At 39.3% G+C, this 13,950-nt stretch overlaps 2 protein-coding genes across 2 annotated transcripts; one reads left to right on the top strand and one right to left on the bottom strand.

Annotated features, from left to right (window-relative positions):
• The first annotated feature begins 625 nt into the window (after nucleotides 1-625).
• On the top strand, nucleotides 626-5,482 carry mrps30 (mitochondrial ribosomal protein S30). Its single transcript, XM_063490254.1, has 5 exons — nucleotides 626-1,220; nucleotides 1,529-1,674; nucleotides 2,295-2,400; nucleotides 3,001-3,177; nucleotides 4,486-5,482. Exons 1-5 carry the CDS (start codon nucleotides 647-649, stop codon nucleotides 4,743-4,745), a joined length of 1,263 nt encoding a protein of 420 aa, XP_063346324.1. The 5' UTR covers nucleotides 626-646; the 3' UTR covers nucleotides 4,746-5,482.
• A 129-nt stretch (nucleotides 5,483-5,611) lies between these two features.
• On the bottom strand, nucleotides 5,612-11,118 carry emb (embigin). Its single transcript, XM_063488850.1, has 10 exons — nucleotides 11,103-11,118; nucleotides 10,484-10,645; nucleotides 9,436-9,513; nucleotides 8,810-8,993; nucleotides 8,436-8,518; nucleotides 8,120-8,256; nucleotides 7,042-7,197; nucleotides 6,485-6,605; nucleotides 6,345-6,378; nucleotides 5,612-6,264 (listed from the first exon to the last, which is right to left on the bottom strand). Exons 1-10 carry the CDS (start codon nucleotides 11,116-11,118, stop codon nucleotides 6,204-6,206), a joined length of 1,032 nt encoding a protein of 343 aa, XP_063344920.1. The 3' UTR covers nucleotides 5,612-6,203.
• Between the last annotated feature and the right edge of the window lie 2,832 nt (nucleotides 11,119-13,950).

Genomic DNA, 13,950 nt, shown 5'->3' with positions numbered 1-13,950 from the left:
TAGGCGTTAGCATTCAGTCTGGCTCTTTTTTCAGCAAGGGGGTGTTGTGCCAAAAAGTGATTGTTTGCCAAAAACTGATTGCACGTATTTAAACTGCTATAAGTAAGTTCTTGGGCTATAATATGTGAAACATATGTCAAATGCATCCCTCATGGATGACATAAAGTCATCTGGAGCCACAAACAACATTCGTGTAACAAGGTTGAAGCCGCAATCATTTTTTGGCAGTGACCTTTATATAACCTTTATTTATGCAGTTAAAAAAATCTCATTAACATTAAAAATGTCTTTTGTAAGAGTAAGTTGGCCAAGAGGACAGCAGAAATGGCAGCAAATATTACAATAGTTCTGTAAAAATATTTTAAGTGGGGATAAAGGACCGGATTGGTTATAATGTAAGTACAATAACACAGAGTTGTAAATATACTTGAAAAAAAAAACAGATAATTTTTTAATTCTCTATATAACCCCTTTGTAAACGCTGTTCACCGAAGTCTATTTATCAACATACGTACACATAAAAAATACACGGAAACATTGGGAATCAGTTTTTGGCAGGCAATCACTTTCTGGCACAACAGGGGGCGCTGCTCTGAAAGACTGTTAGTTTGTGTGTCAACGAAAGTGAAGAAGAAGTTAAGCAAACATGGCGGCCCGCACACGGCTACCCTTGCTGTTCCCCAGAAACTTGTTTCCTTTCAGAAGCCAAAAGCTTGTCCACACTGAGGTTTCGGTCAAGGAGCCAGCGTACCCTCCAATAGTCCCCTCTCTAACGGCTAAAAGTAAATCTGCGCGGCGGCGACAGATTGAGGAACGGGTGAAGAAGATATGCACCTCCTCCGTGGAGGACAAGCTGTCCCTCATCACTCGCATCCAGCGGGAGAAATTTGTAGTTTACCCTCAGACTTTCGCACGGAACGCAGACAGATGGTACCAGCACTTCACTAAAACCGCGTACATCCCGGGCCTGCCCGAGAAATTCACCCCGGGCTTGGAGAAGACCACAGCCGCGGTTCCGGGGATCGACGATGATGCGTTCGCGGACATACGCTCCTTGGTGACCCGTGTGATCCTGCAAGAGCATTGGCAAATTAGGAAGCGCAAGCCTTTCATGTACAGACACCAGGAGCAGGTGGTCGGACCTTTTCTAAGGAACCTGGTGTCTGGACTCACCTACAGTTTGGCTAAATACAACCCACTGCTGCAGTTGTCCAGTCTGGGTGTGTATGATGAGGTGGAACCAACAGCAAGTTATATGGCAGCAAACGTGGCCAATTAAAATCTGAAACCTTTATCATATCACAGAAGTCCAGCTTTTATTATAATAATCTTATGACTATTGCCAAAATAATTTTGTGAAGATATTAACAAGTTTTATTGTACAAAACAAAAAGACAAGAAGGTCCAGATAGCTTTTAAACACAAGTATGAGTGCATGGAGCAGATCAAGCACTTCCAATTAAAGCTTCCATGTTTCCCTACTTAACGATCCTAGTCCTCTAATGTTTATCTATATTTGTTTTCTTAGATCTCAGTCCCCAGGTGAACTTTTATTGGAGGAGGGGTCAGAGAATTATCCCAAAGGGACATCGGAGACGCCGGCTCGAGCCAACCAGGTTCCAGATCGACGACCGCCCACACTGTCAGATCAGAGTAACCCAACAGTTGCCTCAGGTAGGCGTCTCTTTCAGACCACAGGGATCATGTAGTAACAACAGAGATGCACAGTAAGGGTTGCATAGTGGGGGGAAATAACACACAAACCACTTAAACTGATCAGTGGCTGAAACATCTGCATCATTTTAGCCTCTTTTGTTGTACTTGGTTTAAAAGGAAGACTTACGGTTAACTGGGCTTTTTCAGCAATGGAGATGTGGAGCCTGCAGAATGAGTGACTACTTCACTTCTCAGTGCTTATGTCTCTAAGATGATTTTATGACCAGCATGTCATATTTTATTAGTGTTTTTCATTGATGTTGTCATTAAATATTTAATTCTTCTTTATTATAATGCATCTCATCGTGGTGTTAAAAGGTTTTAATCCCGATTCACACGTTTAAATTATAGCTTTTACTGCAGTTATATAGCAATTTTCTGATCTTGTCAAGTACTCAATGGACTTCACTCAGAGTTCTGCAGCTATTTGTGTATATATTCAACATTATTACCACAAGGGGGAGTTTGGAGGAGACTGAATGGGCCCATGGGATCTTGACGGCCTACACAGCTTAATTTAAGCCCAACTTGCAAGATAATTTGATCAAATTACTTTTTCAAATCTTATTTACTTTTAGTTTATGCCGCTGGAAGCCTCCTATGTAGCTGAAGTTCCAGAGATCACGCTTCCTCCCAATGTGATGCCGCTGTTCAGAAGGCAGTACGACAACAACATCTTCACAGGTGAAACAATGATGTCGGTCACGCAGGCTGTGCTAGGTGGTTCTAGACATGTTTTTCAGTCTAGTGAGTACATGTTCCTGGTTAGTAAACATGATCACATTTTTTTTATGTGATCATTCTTTGAATGTCCTGTCTCTCTTTATTAGAATAAATCTGATTCTGTCGATCAGTCATGTTTGAACAGTTTTTAGTTGCAAACTCAGTAAAACAGTCCGTGTATGGAGCAAAGGACTGGCCACTGCCCCCAAAGGCTAATAAAGCAGGCTGATTTGTTCATAAATTGTAATTCTGGTCTCACTATCAGGTCATCAGGTTGATTTTTCTCATTATTCAATTACTGTAATGGTCAGCAGGGGGCGCCAATGTAGAACTAACTGGTATTTAGTAAAAGTAAATAGTTTATTTTTAGAGTACAATTATTTTAAACCAAACCTTACATGTTGTTAAAGTTTCTTATAACAAAGTATGATAATAATGTAGCTGTAGGTGGTTTTATATTTGAAGTTTTCATTATCACAGAGCGTTTCCTTGGTTCATTTTTTTTCTTTGTGAATCCCCTCTACTTTCTGTTTATAAAAAGCCTCTCTGTTTCATTTAAAGGTGCAAAGCTACCAGACCCAGCGTGCTACGGTCACACTCAGTTCCACCTGGTGCCCGACCGATACCACAGAGACCGGATGGCTCGGCAGCAGCAGGCTGACCAAGTGGAGGTTTTCCTCAGAGCCAACGCGCTCGCCAGCCTCTTCGCCTGGACAGGAGCTCAGGCCATGTACCAAGGTGAGTTCCTAACACAGCAAAGGTGAGATGCTGTGGTCACACACTCACCAGCCACATAATAATATCTATCAGCATCTATCGGCAGCATTTCAGTGCATTTAGGCATGAAGATGCGGTCAAGACCTGCTAAAGTTCAAACCAAGCATCAAAATGAGGAAGAAAGGTGGTTTAAGTGACTTTGAATGTGGCATGGTGTCGTTCGTTGTTCCTCATACACCGGAAACTTCTGAAATTCTGAAGTCAATCCAAACTCTTTAGCATTTCTTAATACTAAGGATTCTGGCGTAACTATTTCCTTCAGCCTGGTCTTAGTATTTCAGAAACTGATGATCTACAAAGAAAATTCCAAAACAGAGAAAGTATCCAGTGAGCAGCTGGTTGAAGCAGGAGGAGATTGGTCAGACTGTTTCAGCTGCAACAGTAAGCCTGCCTGAGTATTGCTGAACATGTCCATCCCGTTATGACCACAGTGTACCCATCTTCTGATGGCTGCTTCCCATCACGAAGCTCAAATCATCTCAAACTGGTTTCTTGAACATGAAAATGAGTTCTCTGTACACAAATGGCCTCCACAGTCACCAGATATTAATTCAATAGAGCACCTTTTGGATGAGTTGGAACGGAAGATTTACATTATGGATGTGCAGCTGACAAATTTGCAGTAACAGTTGTGCGGTCATGTCACTATTGACCAATCTGAGAAATGTTTCCAGAACCTCGATGAATCTATGCCATGAAGACGTAAGGCAAAAGGGGATCCATCCACTTAGTAGCCAAGTGTACCTAATAAAGTGGCAGTGAGCGTTGTTTTGCTTTTTATTAGCCCGGCAGTGCTATAGTGTCTCTGAAATCTCTGGGTATGTGTAGACTATCATAATTAATATTGGTCCAGAATCGTCATCGCAGCCGACCAATCACGTTCTGTGATGTCATAGCTTTGTGACTTTTGGGGGGAGAAGTTTGCCTTTTTGCAGCAAAGCTTTCTGACCAAAAGTCTGATCATGCTTCAGGTTGAAATAAACCTTTTCAAAAACAATAACTAAGTGTTTAACAAATGTAATATTAAGGGGTGTCTTGTTCCACCTGTGGACACGCAGTGTTACAGGACAAATCTGTGACATATCCACTATGTTTAGTCTGTTTCCTCCAGAGCTGCAGAGCTAACAAAGCGACTGATCAGTGGCATTACTCATGATGCTGCAGGAATAACGCTGATACAGGAATATCGGATTACTGCAGTGTCTACATTTGGCTTTAAATCTGAGAGAAGGCGTAGCTCGTGTTGATGCTTCCCTCTCCCCGCTGTAGGTTTCTGGAACTACGAGGATGTCACCAGACCCTTCGTGTCCCAGGCCGTGATCACAGACGGCCACTTCTTCTCCTTCTTCTGCTACCAGCTGAACACAGTTGCTCTCTCTGTGGAGACTGACGCCAACAACCCCAGGAAAAACCTCCTGTGGGGCACAGAGAGCCTGCGACTGTACGAGAGCGTGCAGGACGGAGAGGTGGTGGGACTGAACGACGGCGTCGTCAAGCTTCTGGTTCAATTCTTCATGAATCAGCCGTAGTTGGATTGTAAGGGAAGAGGTGAAAATCTTTAGGCAGATTTCGCTTAAGATTTTGTTCTCTAAAGTTTTGAAAGAGCAAGATGGGAGTGAAGTTTGCCAGTTTGTATGAAATGTAATGTTGAAAAAAAGAATCTGTATTCCTGTGAAATTAAGTACTGAAAAAAATACTGTGTACACATCCCTGATTATTACAGAGGCCCTGAAAGATAGCAATGGATATTTGTTTGTGTGTTGGTTATAATACACTGAGAGCTAAGGGAAACATAGAAAGGAGCAATAATTTAACAAATAGCTGTAGCCTCTTGGGCGAATCTGTGTTGTGTGAATACATATTTCTGACTCCCGTCATCTCAGCCTGGGCTGCTTCTGCGACAGACGTGTTGGCGGCACACAACAAGAGTTCAGAAATATAGTAGCTTCAACACAATTAAGTAAATAAAGCACTGAATTGGTGTTGCATTCATTAACTCCAGCCACACTTAGCATGTCTCACACAGGCTGAGGAACGAGTCGCTCTAGTTTTCTTTCTAAATGCAGTGATACAGATTTGTGCCTGACAGTCGCAGCTGAGGGTGTGTCGCCTCTCGCTGTGGTCACAGCTACAACGGTGTACATGATTGTGTGTCACGGTACAGCTTAGCTTTTCTCCGTGGGAAAGAGGAAGTGCAAAGGTTATTCAGGACAAAAACATCCACTGTATTTATAGAAAAAAAATAATAAATGGCAGATTTTCAAAACTGACTCTTGTTATTGTTGCTTAATCCATCCTAAACTTCACTGATTTATTTTTCTGTTGACTGCTCTGCTGGCATGTTAACGGACGCATTTTGGATTGTTTCTTTAGTGCTCGGAAATAAGTTTAAAATGAATCCAACACTGAAACGGTGGTTTGTGTGGTTTTTAATCGGCTTGTTTGCATACGTGCAGTCATTTTGAGGAAGAAACTGACTCTGTGACTATTCTCCTACACGTAAATGCAAAACAGATGCACAAATACGATGAATATGTGAAGATACATCTTGATTTACATGTTATTCAAGTACTGTAGATAGATTACTGCAAGGACAAAGTCATTGGAAGCACAGTGAAAGGTTAGTCAAAGAGTGTAAGGCACTGCTACGAACCACAGAGAAGAAAAACGGGTAAAAGTCATTTAAAGTTTAAGGTGTTGCCAACAAAAAGAGAAAGTCACTTCTGTTATGAGAAAGGGGAGGGGACAAAGATGACGTGACGTGTCAAGTAAAGCATGTCTGGGTTTCTGCACAGGAAGTCAACAGGAAACTTGTATGTGTAAGGAAAGAGGCCGCTTGTGTTGCAAACTCGAGTGTTGATTAGCTGGAAGCTGTTGCACTTTGAGTGTTGAAACAAAATGATGCAGTTATAACAGATGCCACAATAACCGTATAAACGTTGCTAGCGTTTACTTTTAAAAATGAGTTTTAAAGCTGGCTGCAGTCTTTAAACTTTGCGCTGCCTCATGGACGTATTGCCCTCCAGCTCCTTAGCTTCTCCCTGAGGCCTGACAGGAAAAAAAGAAGTCATTCTTGGATTATGAAAACTGCAAGTATCTTAAAAGAAATACTGCGTCATTGTACTCACAGTTCGTTCTTTTGGTCGCCGTTCGGCACATTTTCTGAGAATGAGACCGATAAATACAAATTAAAAATAAGCTTTGTCATAAAATGTTGCAAAAAGTATATGATAGTGATACAAATAAGAGCTGGATGATGTTTGTCTACCCTCTTCTGTGTTGTTCTTCCTGGAATGAATTTTCTCGTAGAGCAGAATGGCAGTGACCAGCACGATAACTTCAGCCAGGATGGTTAAGAAGGGTTTCAGGGGCTCAATGAAGCTGATAATCTTCAGTACAGAAAGAGGATATATTATATATCACTACTTCTACTTTTTTCAGTCCCATCCACAGGAAAGAAGTATAGATGTTTTATCTTATGAGATTAGTAGAGCGTACTTGGTGTCTATTCTGCCAAGTAGTTTTAAATGCTTTATATGTTTGAGTAGTTTTTGAAGTTTGAAGCCTGTGGAGTTGGGCTCTCAGTGGTTCACCAGACCAATCATGACAGGCCATGATTAATAACATATTTTTTTATTTTACAAAAGCAGTAACCAGTGAGTTTAAAAAAAATGGGATGCAAAGAGAGACAAATTATTTATTTATTATCAAACTAATAATAAATCCTGGGTCTGAATTACAAACTGCTCAGGGGCTGTACAGGTACAGAGTTCCTTTTGTTTACTGACAGCTCCCCAGTAAAAGTACGGAGGTTCAGTTACTGACCTTGAGCTCCACGTGGCTCACTGAGGTGCCGATGCGGTACACTGCCCCACAGTAATAGAAGCCAGAGTCTTCATCTGTCAGGTTGCTGATCTTCAGCTTAGTCTTCCACCCTTCATTGTGGATTTCATAGCGGTGAGGCTCTTCAACAACGAGGATCTGTTCCCATATATATCAACATACATTAACATGACACCGTCTGGATTTTGCTGAACGACACAGTAACAACAATGAATTTAAATGTCTTTGAAGCCAAATGAGGGAAAAGAAGGAGAATTAAAAGGAAAGATTCACGAAGCTGTGCTATTATCCCATTTGACACCCAACCTGCCTCCCAACAGGAGCGTTGTAGGTTTTTGCCTTTTATTTTTTCCACTTAAAAAAATAAAATGACCCACACAACAAAAAATCAGATAAATAAATCAAGCTAAAAGAAGACCCCAGTCCGTTGGGATGTTATCCATTGCATCTATTATCTTAAACTAATACTGCATCACATTACAGGCACAATTAAATTATCAGTAATATTGAACTTGTTATCCTATTACAAACAGCTATAACTACTAGATACTGAATACTGTGTATTTAGCATGCATAATATAAAGCATGACAAGTTTTAAAAAGTATGCACACTTGCACATATTTCCCCCACTGCCACAGCACATTCTGAAAACACATGTATTGTGTCATAAATACAGGTAATTTATCATAAGTACAAGCTCTAATGTTTCCTACCACTGTACTTTAATGCCTGCTCACGCTCATTTATAAGATCTTGTGCAGAAAAAGACCAAACATGAGGAATATAGATAAAAGGATAAGCCATCCACCTATGAATAGTAATGAAAAGGTCTACTTCGACTTTCACAAAATATGAGGAGCTGTTAAAAATAGACACTTTGTTTGGTATAAGATAATTAAGATAAATAAGGATAATTTCAAGATGTGTAACATGCAAAGCTGCTCTTGAAGAGTATTCTTGAGAATAAAAACATGGGAGATGAACATAAGAGATCCTACTTGAAGGAATGTCAATTAAAAATGATCAGTGACACAACTGTACAGGCTCTGAGCAGCTTACCTTTTCTGTCCCATTGACTTTATACCAGGTCCAGGTTCTGGGCTTTGGTTTGGTTTCCTCCATTTTACAATAAATCACCACAAAGTCCCCTAGATAGCTGACTATCGGCTTGTCTCGCACCTCACTGATCTGTGGAGCTGGAGGAAAACGACTGAGATGATGATGCTTATGAAGACACAGCAGCACTGCACAGCCTCAGTCGAGTGTTATATATTGATATTCACTATAAATAGCTTGAGCAGGGACTTGAGGAGCTGATAGCAAAACAAATGAAGCTGTGAAATGTCTTGCAGAGATTCATTGTTTATTTCCTCACCTGCCAAAATAAAATCTATTTGTGCTTCAGTCTCAAAAACACAGGAGTAATTTCCAAGGTCTTGTTCACTGACAATACGGAAACTGTAAAGCAGAAGTCAAAGAGGGGTTTTAGATATTAACATAATAAATCAAATGCTCCTGTCCTCCAACTGTCTGATTATTTAAACTAAACTGTTGCCCTACTTTCATGTAAAGATAGTTACAGCTGACATGGACAGGCATGAGCTGACACTGCAGTTCTATTTAAAACCTTTTATATATTCAGGTCTTTTGACAAAACTTTGTAGATAACAGTTTTTGAGCCACTCGGAGGGGAATTACAAAGTGGATTTTCTAAAGCTGCCAAATAAAATATGCACATGAAGTACTTACTCTTGTTTGAGAGTATACTGCTCATTCTCCAGCTGCACAGAGCGCTGAGTATCCTGAATTGTCTTCCCATCTTTTGTCCAATAAACGCTAATGTTTGGTAGTTTCTTCTGATTACCAGTCCACGTACAGGCTAGCGTTAGATTTACAGGCTCATGCAGCTGGATTTCCTCTGTGTGATTTTCACCTGTGTGGAGTTTTGTGGAACAGTTAGAAACACACACACACACACACACACACACACACACACACACACACACACACACACACACACACGTCTGGTTTGCTATCTTCATGGGGACATCCCATTGACCCTTACCCTAAACCTAACCATAACCTAATTGTAACCCTGACACTAAAGCCACATTTTGAGTGTGAAAAATGGCTTCAACCCTGTGGACACACACACACACACACACACACACACACACACACACACACACACACACATACACTCAAGGCAAAATCAGACTCTAATTTAAATCCAGCTCCACGTGGTCACAACAACATGGAAATCCATACATCTTTGTCATAGCACACTATTTTACAAGTTAAATAACTTATCAAGATGTGTTCTTTAGCCATATTTACATGAGCAGTAATAAGGAAATACAACATGAAGAAATTACCTTTAAGAACAACACTTTTTACAGTTGTTTTAAGAGCAGTGGTGAGAACCTGTGGCGCTTTGGTTGAGCCCAACGTGTCTGACAGGGAAAGAAGTAAATGTATAAATATACACAGAGTCTTTTACTTTGTGTAAAATAATTCAAAATGTACAACAGTATTTATAGTAAAAACTAGACAATTATTTTTGGTAACAAATATTAGTAATTGTGAAGTTTCTTTTTGTATTTAAGATTGTAAGTATTTTTTTTTTTTGCAGCAGTTATAATTAAACAAAATCACTAGTTTATTTCTGTCCAATAGTTTAATAGGTTTAAAAAAAATCAGATGTAAAGGCATGCTCATAGGAGATAAACACAATTGTGCTTAAAACCACCTTTTCTATATATTTGCCACTAAAACAAAAATACCAATATTTTAAGGTAATTTTAAGGCAGATATCAGTGTTGCTACTTTGCTGCTAATGCCATGTGAAACAGCTCGTAACTGTCTGTGAAAAGTGTCCTCTACATAACGGCAACAAGGTTGTTTCCTTCATCTTTTCAAAGAGATGTTTTCTCAAATAAATACATAAATATCTTAAGATTGGGATTAAAATGTATTCGGACAAAAAAATGAAATAAGCACTCAGTAACTTTAAGGTTTTATCTTTTTGTCTGTTATATAGTTCTTAAACTAACACACATGCACTATCGCAGAATGAAGCATAATGAGGCAACAATTAAAATCATATCAATATAAATATCCTTTGAAAGCACGATAATTAAGTAACCTACTGTTATGATTTTTCCTTTTACATTTTATCCTATGACAAATATTTGTCTTGAGGGAAACAGTTTGAGACACATGTATAAGGTGAAAAATCATAAACAATCACTACCAGTATGCTTCAAACCAAATTATCTTGCACACAATTATGTGAAAATCTTATGACATTTTGTTCTGGCCCTTACAAGGTTACGGGACCATTTGGTGGAACAGAGAAAAGGCTGAACAGAGCTTGAACACAACCGCAAAACACAGCAAAAATGAAACCCAAAATTAATTTACTTGTATTGATGTGTCTGCAGCAGATGCAAAGCAGGCAGATCTGAAAAAGCGGCTGCTTCCAGGAGGCTGACATGGTTATCGTCCCTCTGTCCTCTCTGTGAGCAGGTTCCTCACTGTCTGTACAGACTGCATGGTATAACCACCCCGCCCCTCCTCCCTCATCTGCACAAGTGACGCAGCCATGATATCACTCTGCAGCCTGTGGGTGGCTGCCTCCATCCATTATTCACTCAGATGGGGTTCGTGTCTGGATGTTGTGCTGCAGTTTGTGGTGCCCTTCAGGACTGCGTATTAACAGAAAATGCTAAAATAATGTGTATCTGTATTTGCGTGTATACTTTGATAAAAATGTTAAATCTGTCCCAGCCTGACTAGGCTGCTACTGTGCAGCTACGTGCAAGGTGTCCTGTTGTGTTATTTGAGAAGGTCACATGAGCTGAATCCCCTCATGAAATATCAAAGAGGGGCAAATAACAAAGTACCAATTCTGTTACTGCAAATGACTCATACAGTTCTACCTTAATATGAGTATAAATGTAATACTATTCAATTGCTCACAGTTATACCAAGTGAAACACTAAAAGCACCCTCACTGTAGTTCTCACAGCGTGGCGTTTACCTCTAAAGTTACCCATAGTGTAATTCTTCTCCTCACCATATTAGAAATGCTCACATTGATTTTGTATCAATCTCAATTTGTTCTGCATTTCTTAATCTTTAATTCTTAAATCTGTTTCAGCCTTAACGTTATTATTCAGTTGCCTTTTTATTTCCGGTTTGGCTTAAAAGATAGCTTCTTTAACTAACAGGCTTGACTAGGTCAGCCAATACATTGTAAAAATAAAATGGGGCTGCATTGCTAGACTGTGGTTTAGGTGTTTCTGTCACAGTGTGGTACTAATTCTGTATGGCACACATATATGTGTGGCATACAGAATTAGTACTCAAAACTGTTGAGAAGCCACAAATACCTTTGAGAATATTTTTTGTTAGGGACATCCTTAGTTCAGCTGTTTTCTATAGTTGCATTGCTGTAGTGCATGTGATTTCATTATTATACTAAATGTTACTTAAAATTGTGATTGTTATGCCTCTAATAGCCTCTAGGCTATTGTTTTTTATGATGTACACCTATGTATCAGGTCTACATTACTAAATTTGTGTTTTGTACATTTAATCGATTTTCAAAATGCTACAAAAAACATTCAAAATTCCCTAAAAGCGCAAGTTTTAAAATGCCTAATTATTTGTTATTTGATAATGGCTTTAGCAGTCATTGTTTATGACTGAAAGTATGGTTGTATTCATTCTGTATTTTCTCTGCAGTTAAAGTTAATAAAAACTGAATGGAAAGAATAATAGCTTGGTTTTGTGTAATAGTACTTGAACCATTTGGTGCAATCGGTTTCCCCAATTGGATTAAGTTGTTTAAATACAACTATTTAAGTTAATTTAACTTAATTTGAATATGAGCATGTAACACTTTAAATAAGTTTGAATAAATACAGCATCTTAGTACAACAAATTTAATCGTTTAAGTTAACATACTAAATATAATGAGTAAATAAACATGCATTTGAGTTACATTATCATATTTGCTTTGGGTTCTCGGGACTCTAATAAAGTACTTAAATAACCCAAAACTGTTTAACTTGAATCAATTGGTGCAATCAGTTTCCCCAAATCATTTGAGTTAACTTAACTTGTCAGGTTTTACAGTGTAGTCACATGAAGTGCAAATGAGTATCCAGGACTATCACCTAGCACGAGTGTTATTGTGGAGTTGAGGAACTGATATGCACTCACTGGCCACTTCTTTAGGTATACTTTAGGACTGCCGGGTTGGACTGTGTTTGCCTGTAGCACTGCTTTTTTTTTTTTGTTCAAAACTATAATTTATTTATTTTCTATCTTCTGTCCCTTGTTGTGGACATCAGATCAGTTGCTGTAATTTTGTTCCTAATGCGTTCAGGTCATATTAAAATGTTCACTTTCAGTGTTCACTGTGCGTAAACAGCTCCAACAATATATATGAGAATATTATGAAGACAAATTCTTTAAGCACAATATACTAAAAACACTAAAAATTGGCAAAGGCAGAGCAGACATACAAAAAAAAATCCTTTCTTTAAATCTAGTTTAGCAGGTGGAAAATTCCCTTTTTTCCTGTTCTGATTGTAGCTATTCTGTGAATAAAATGAATTGATTGGTGTGAATCGAAATGATTGTGTGACTTTAGCTTGATCTGATTGGTCAAACAATTCATTTTTATTCATTAAGAGAGGCAAACTGGGCCTGGGGCAGGCTTCCTGGAGTGCTAGGCCGCGTTTCACCACTTATTTACCACATGAGATTCAGGAGGGCGCTATTTCACACAGGGCATTATACAGTCAAGGAATGAGAAAAAGATAACAAAAATAGGGAAAGCTTGCCTTGTAATTAGCGAATATCAATCAACTGTGCAGCAGACTGTGTGAACCCTCAGTCAGTGATGTCTCAGCATCAGGCCAAGGCCTAAAGCAGCAACACCAACTTGGGGGTGATAATGTGAACAGTGGCAGAAATCCCAGGAAAGGCACTGGAGTGGAACACTTTTGGAAAGTTTCATGGTTCATTGACAAGACAGAGGCTAAAAAAAGTCCTCTGCTATAGAAGGGTGTAAGCTGGGCTCATAATGTAAGGCAGAGAGTTGGAGAGCAGTGGGCTCAGAGACAGAGGCTGACAGAGAGGTGTTCTGCTGCCATCCTGAGGGGGTCAATAAAAATAAACTGAAAAACATAGGTAACTAATTTGGGGGGTTGGTTTTTTGTTTTTTTTGTTTTTGGTTTGATTGTTTTTATTTCAGGTGTATTGTTAGAGATCAGTAGTAGAAATTAACAAACATGAGTCATCATATTTAAGGTACTTTAAGGCTTATTTCCAGCTCCAAGTTTTATACTGAACCAGCCTTATTGTGTATGTTCCCAGTAACACACACAATCAAATTAAAAACAATACTCAAGTGACTACCTGCCACGCGCCTTGTAAACGTTACTTACGAACTCGATCTCCCACTCCAAAAGTATGAATATTTTGGAGCACCACGGTGGTTAGCACTGTTGGCGACCTGTCCAGTGTGTGCCCAGCCTCTCGCCCTATGACAACTGGGATAGGCTCCAGCACCCCTCCACTCCAGCAAAGGATAAGCGGAAGTGAATGAAATGAATGGATGGATTTAAATTAAGTTACTTGATTGTAACCACGTGTTGCACACTACATAAAGTGATCTATACTAATTAGAAGTCATGATTAAAGGGGACATGAAATGCTGCACATATAAAGGCACCGTTGGGTCCTACTCTCAGAAACTGAAGCCATAAGGGGTTAAAGTCTTAAAAAACCCCAAAAACAAACATGTTTAGCGCCATCTTCTGTCAGTATGGAACATGACATCGTGTGGTTGGTTGGTTCCGGCTAATAGATGTTAG

This window comes from Pelmatolapia mariae, linkage group LG12 (assembly GCF_036321145.2).
Source record: "Pelmatolapia mariae isolate MD_Pm_ZW linkage group LG12, Pm_UMD_F_2, whole genome shotgun sequence".
In the NCBI taxonomy this organism is placed as follows: Eukaryota; Metazoa; Chordata; class Actinopteri; order Cichliformes; family Cichlidae; genus Pelmatolapia; species Pelmatolapia mariae.
Note: the sequence above shows the minus strand (reverse complement) of the source record. Positions and strands in the feature narration are given on the sequence as shown.

Coding starts and splice junctions, on each gene's coding strand:
- mrps30 (XM_063490254.1), top strand. CDS start 647: ATGGCGGCCCGCACACGGCTACCCTTGCTGTTCCCCAGAAACTTGTTT. Junction 1,675..2,294: donor TAACCCAACAGTTGCCTCAG/GTAGGCGTCTCT, acceptor ATTTACTTTTAG/TTTATGCCGCTGGAAGCCTC. Junction 2,401..3,000: donor CGACAACAACATCTTCACAG/GTGAAACAATGA, acceptor TTTCATTTAAAG/GTGCAAAGCTACCAGACCCA.
- emb (XM_063488850.1), bottom strand. Junction 9,514..10,483: donor CTGCAGACACATCAATACAA/GTAAATTAATTT, acceptor TTTCCCTGTCAG/ACACGTTGGGCTCAACCAAA. Junction 8,994..9,435: donor AAAAAGTGTTGTTCTTAAAG/GTAATTTCTTCA, acceptor AACTCCACACAG/GTGAAAATCACACAGAGGAA.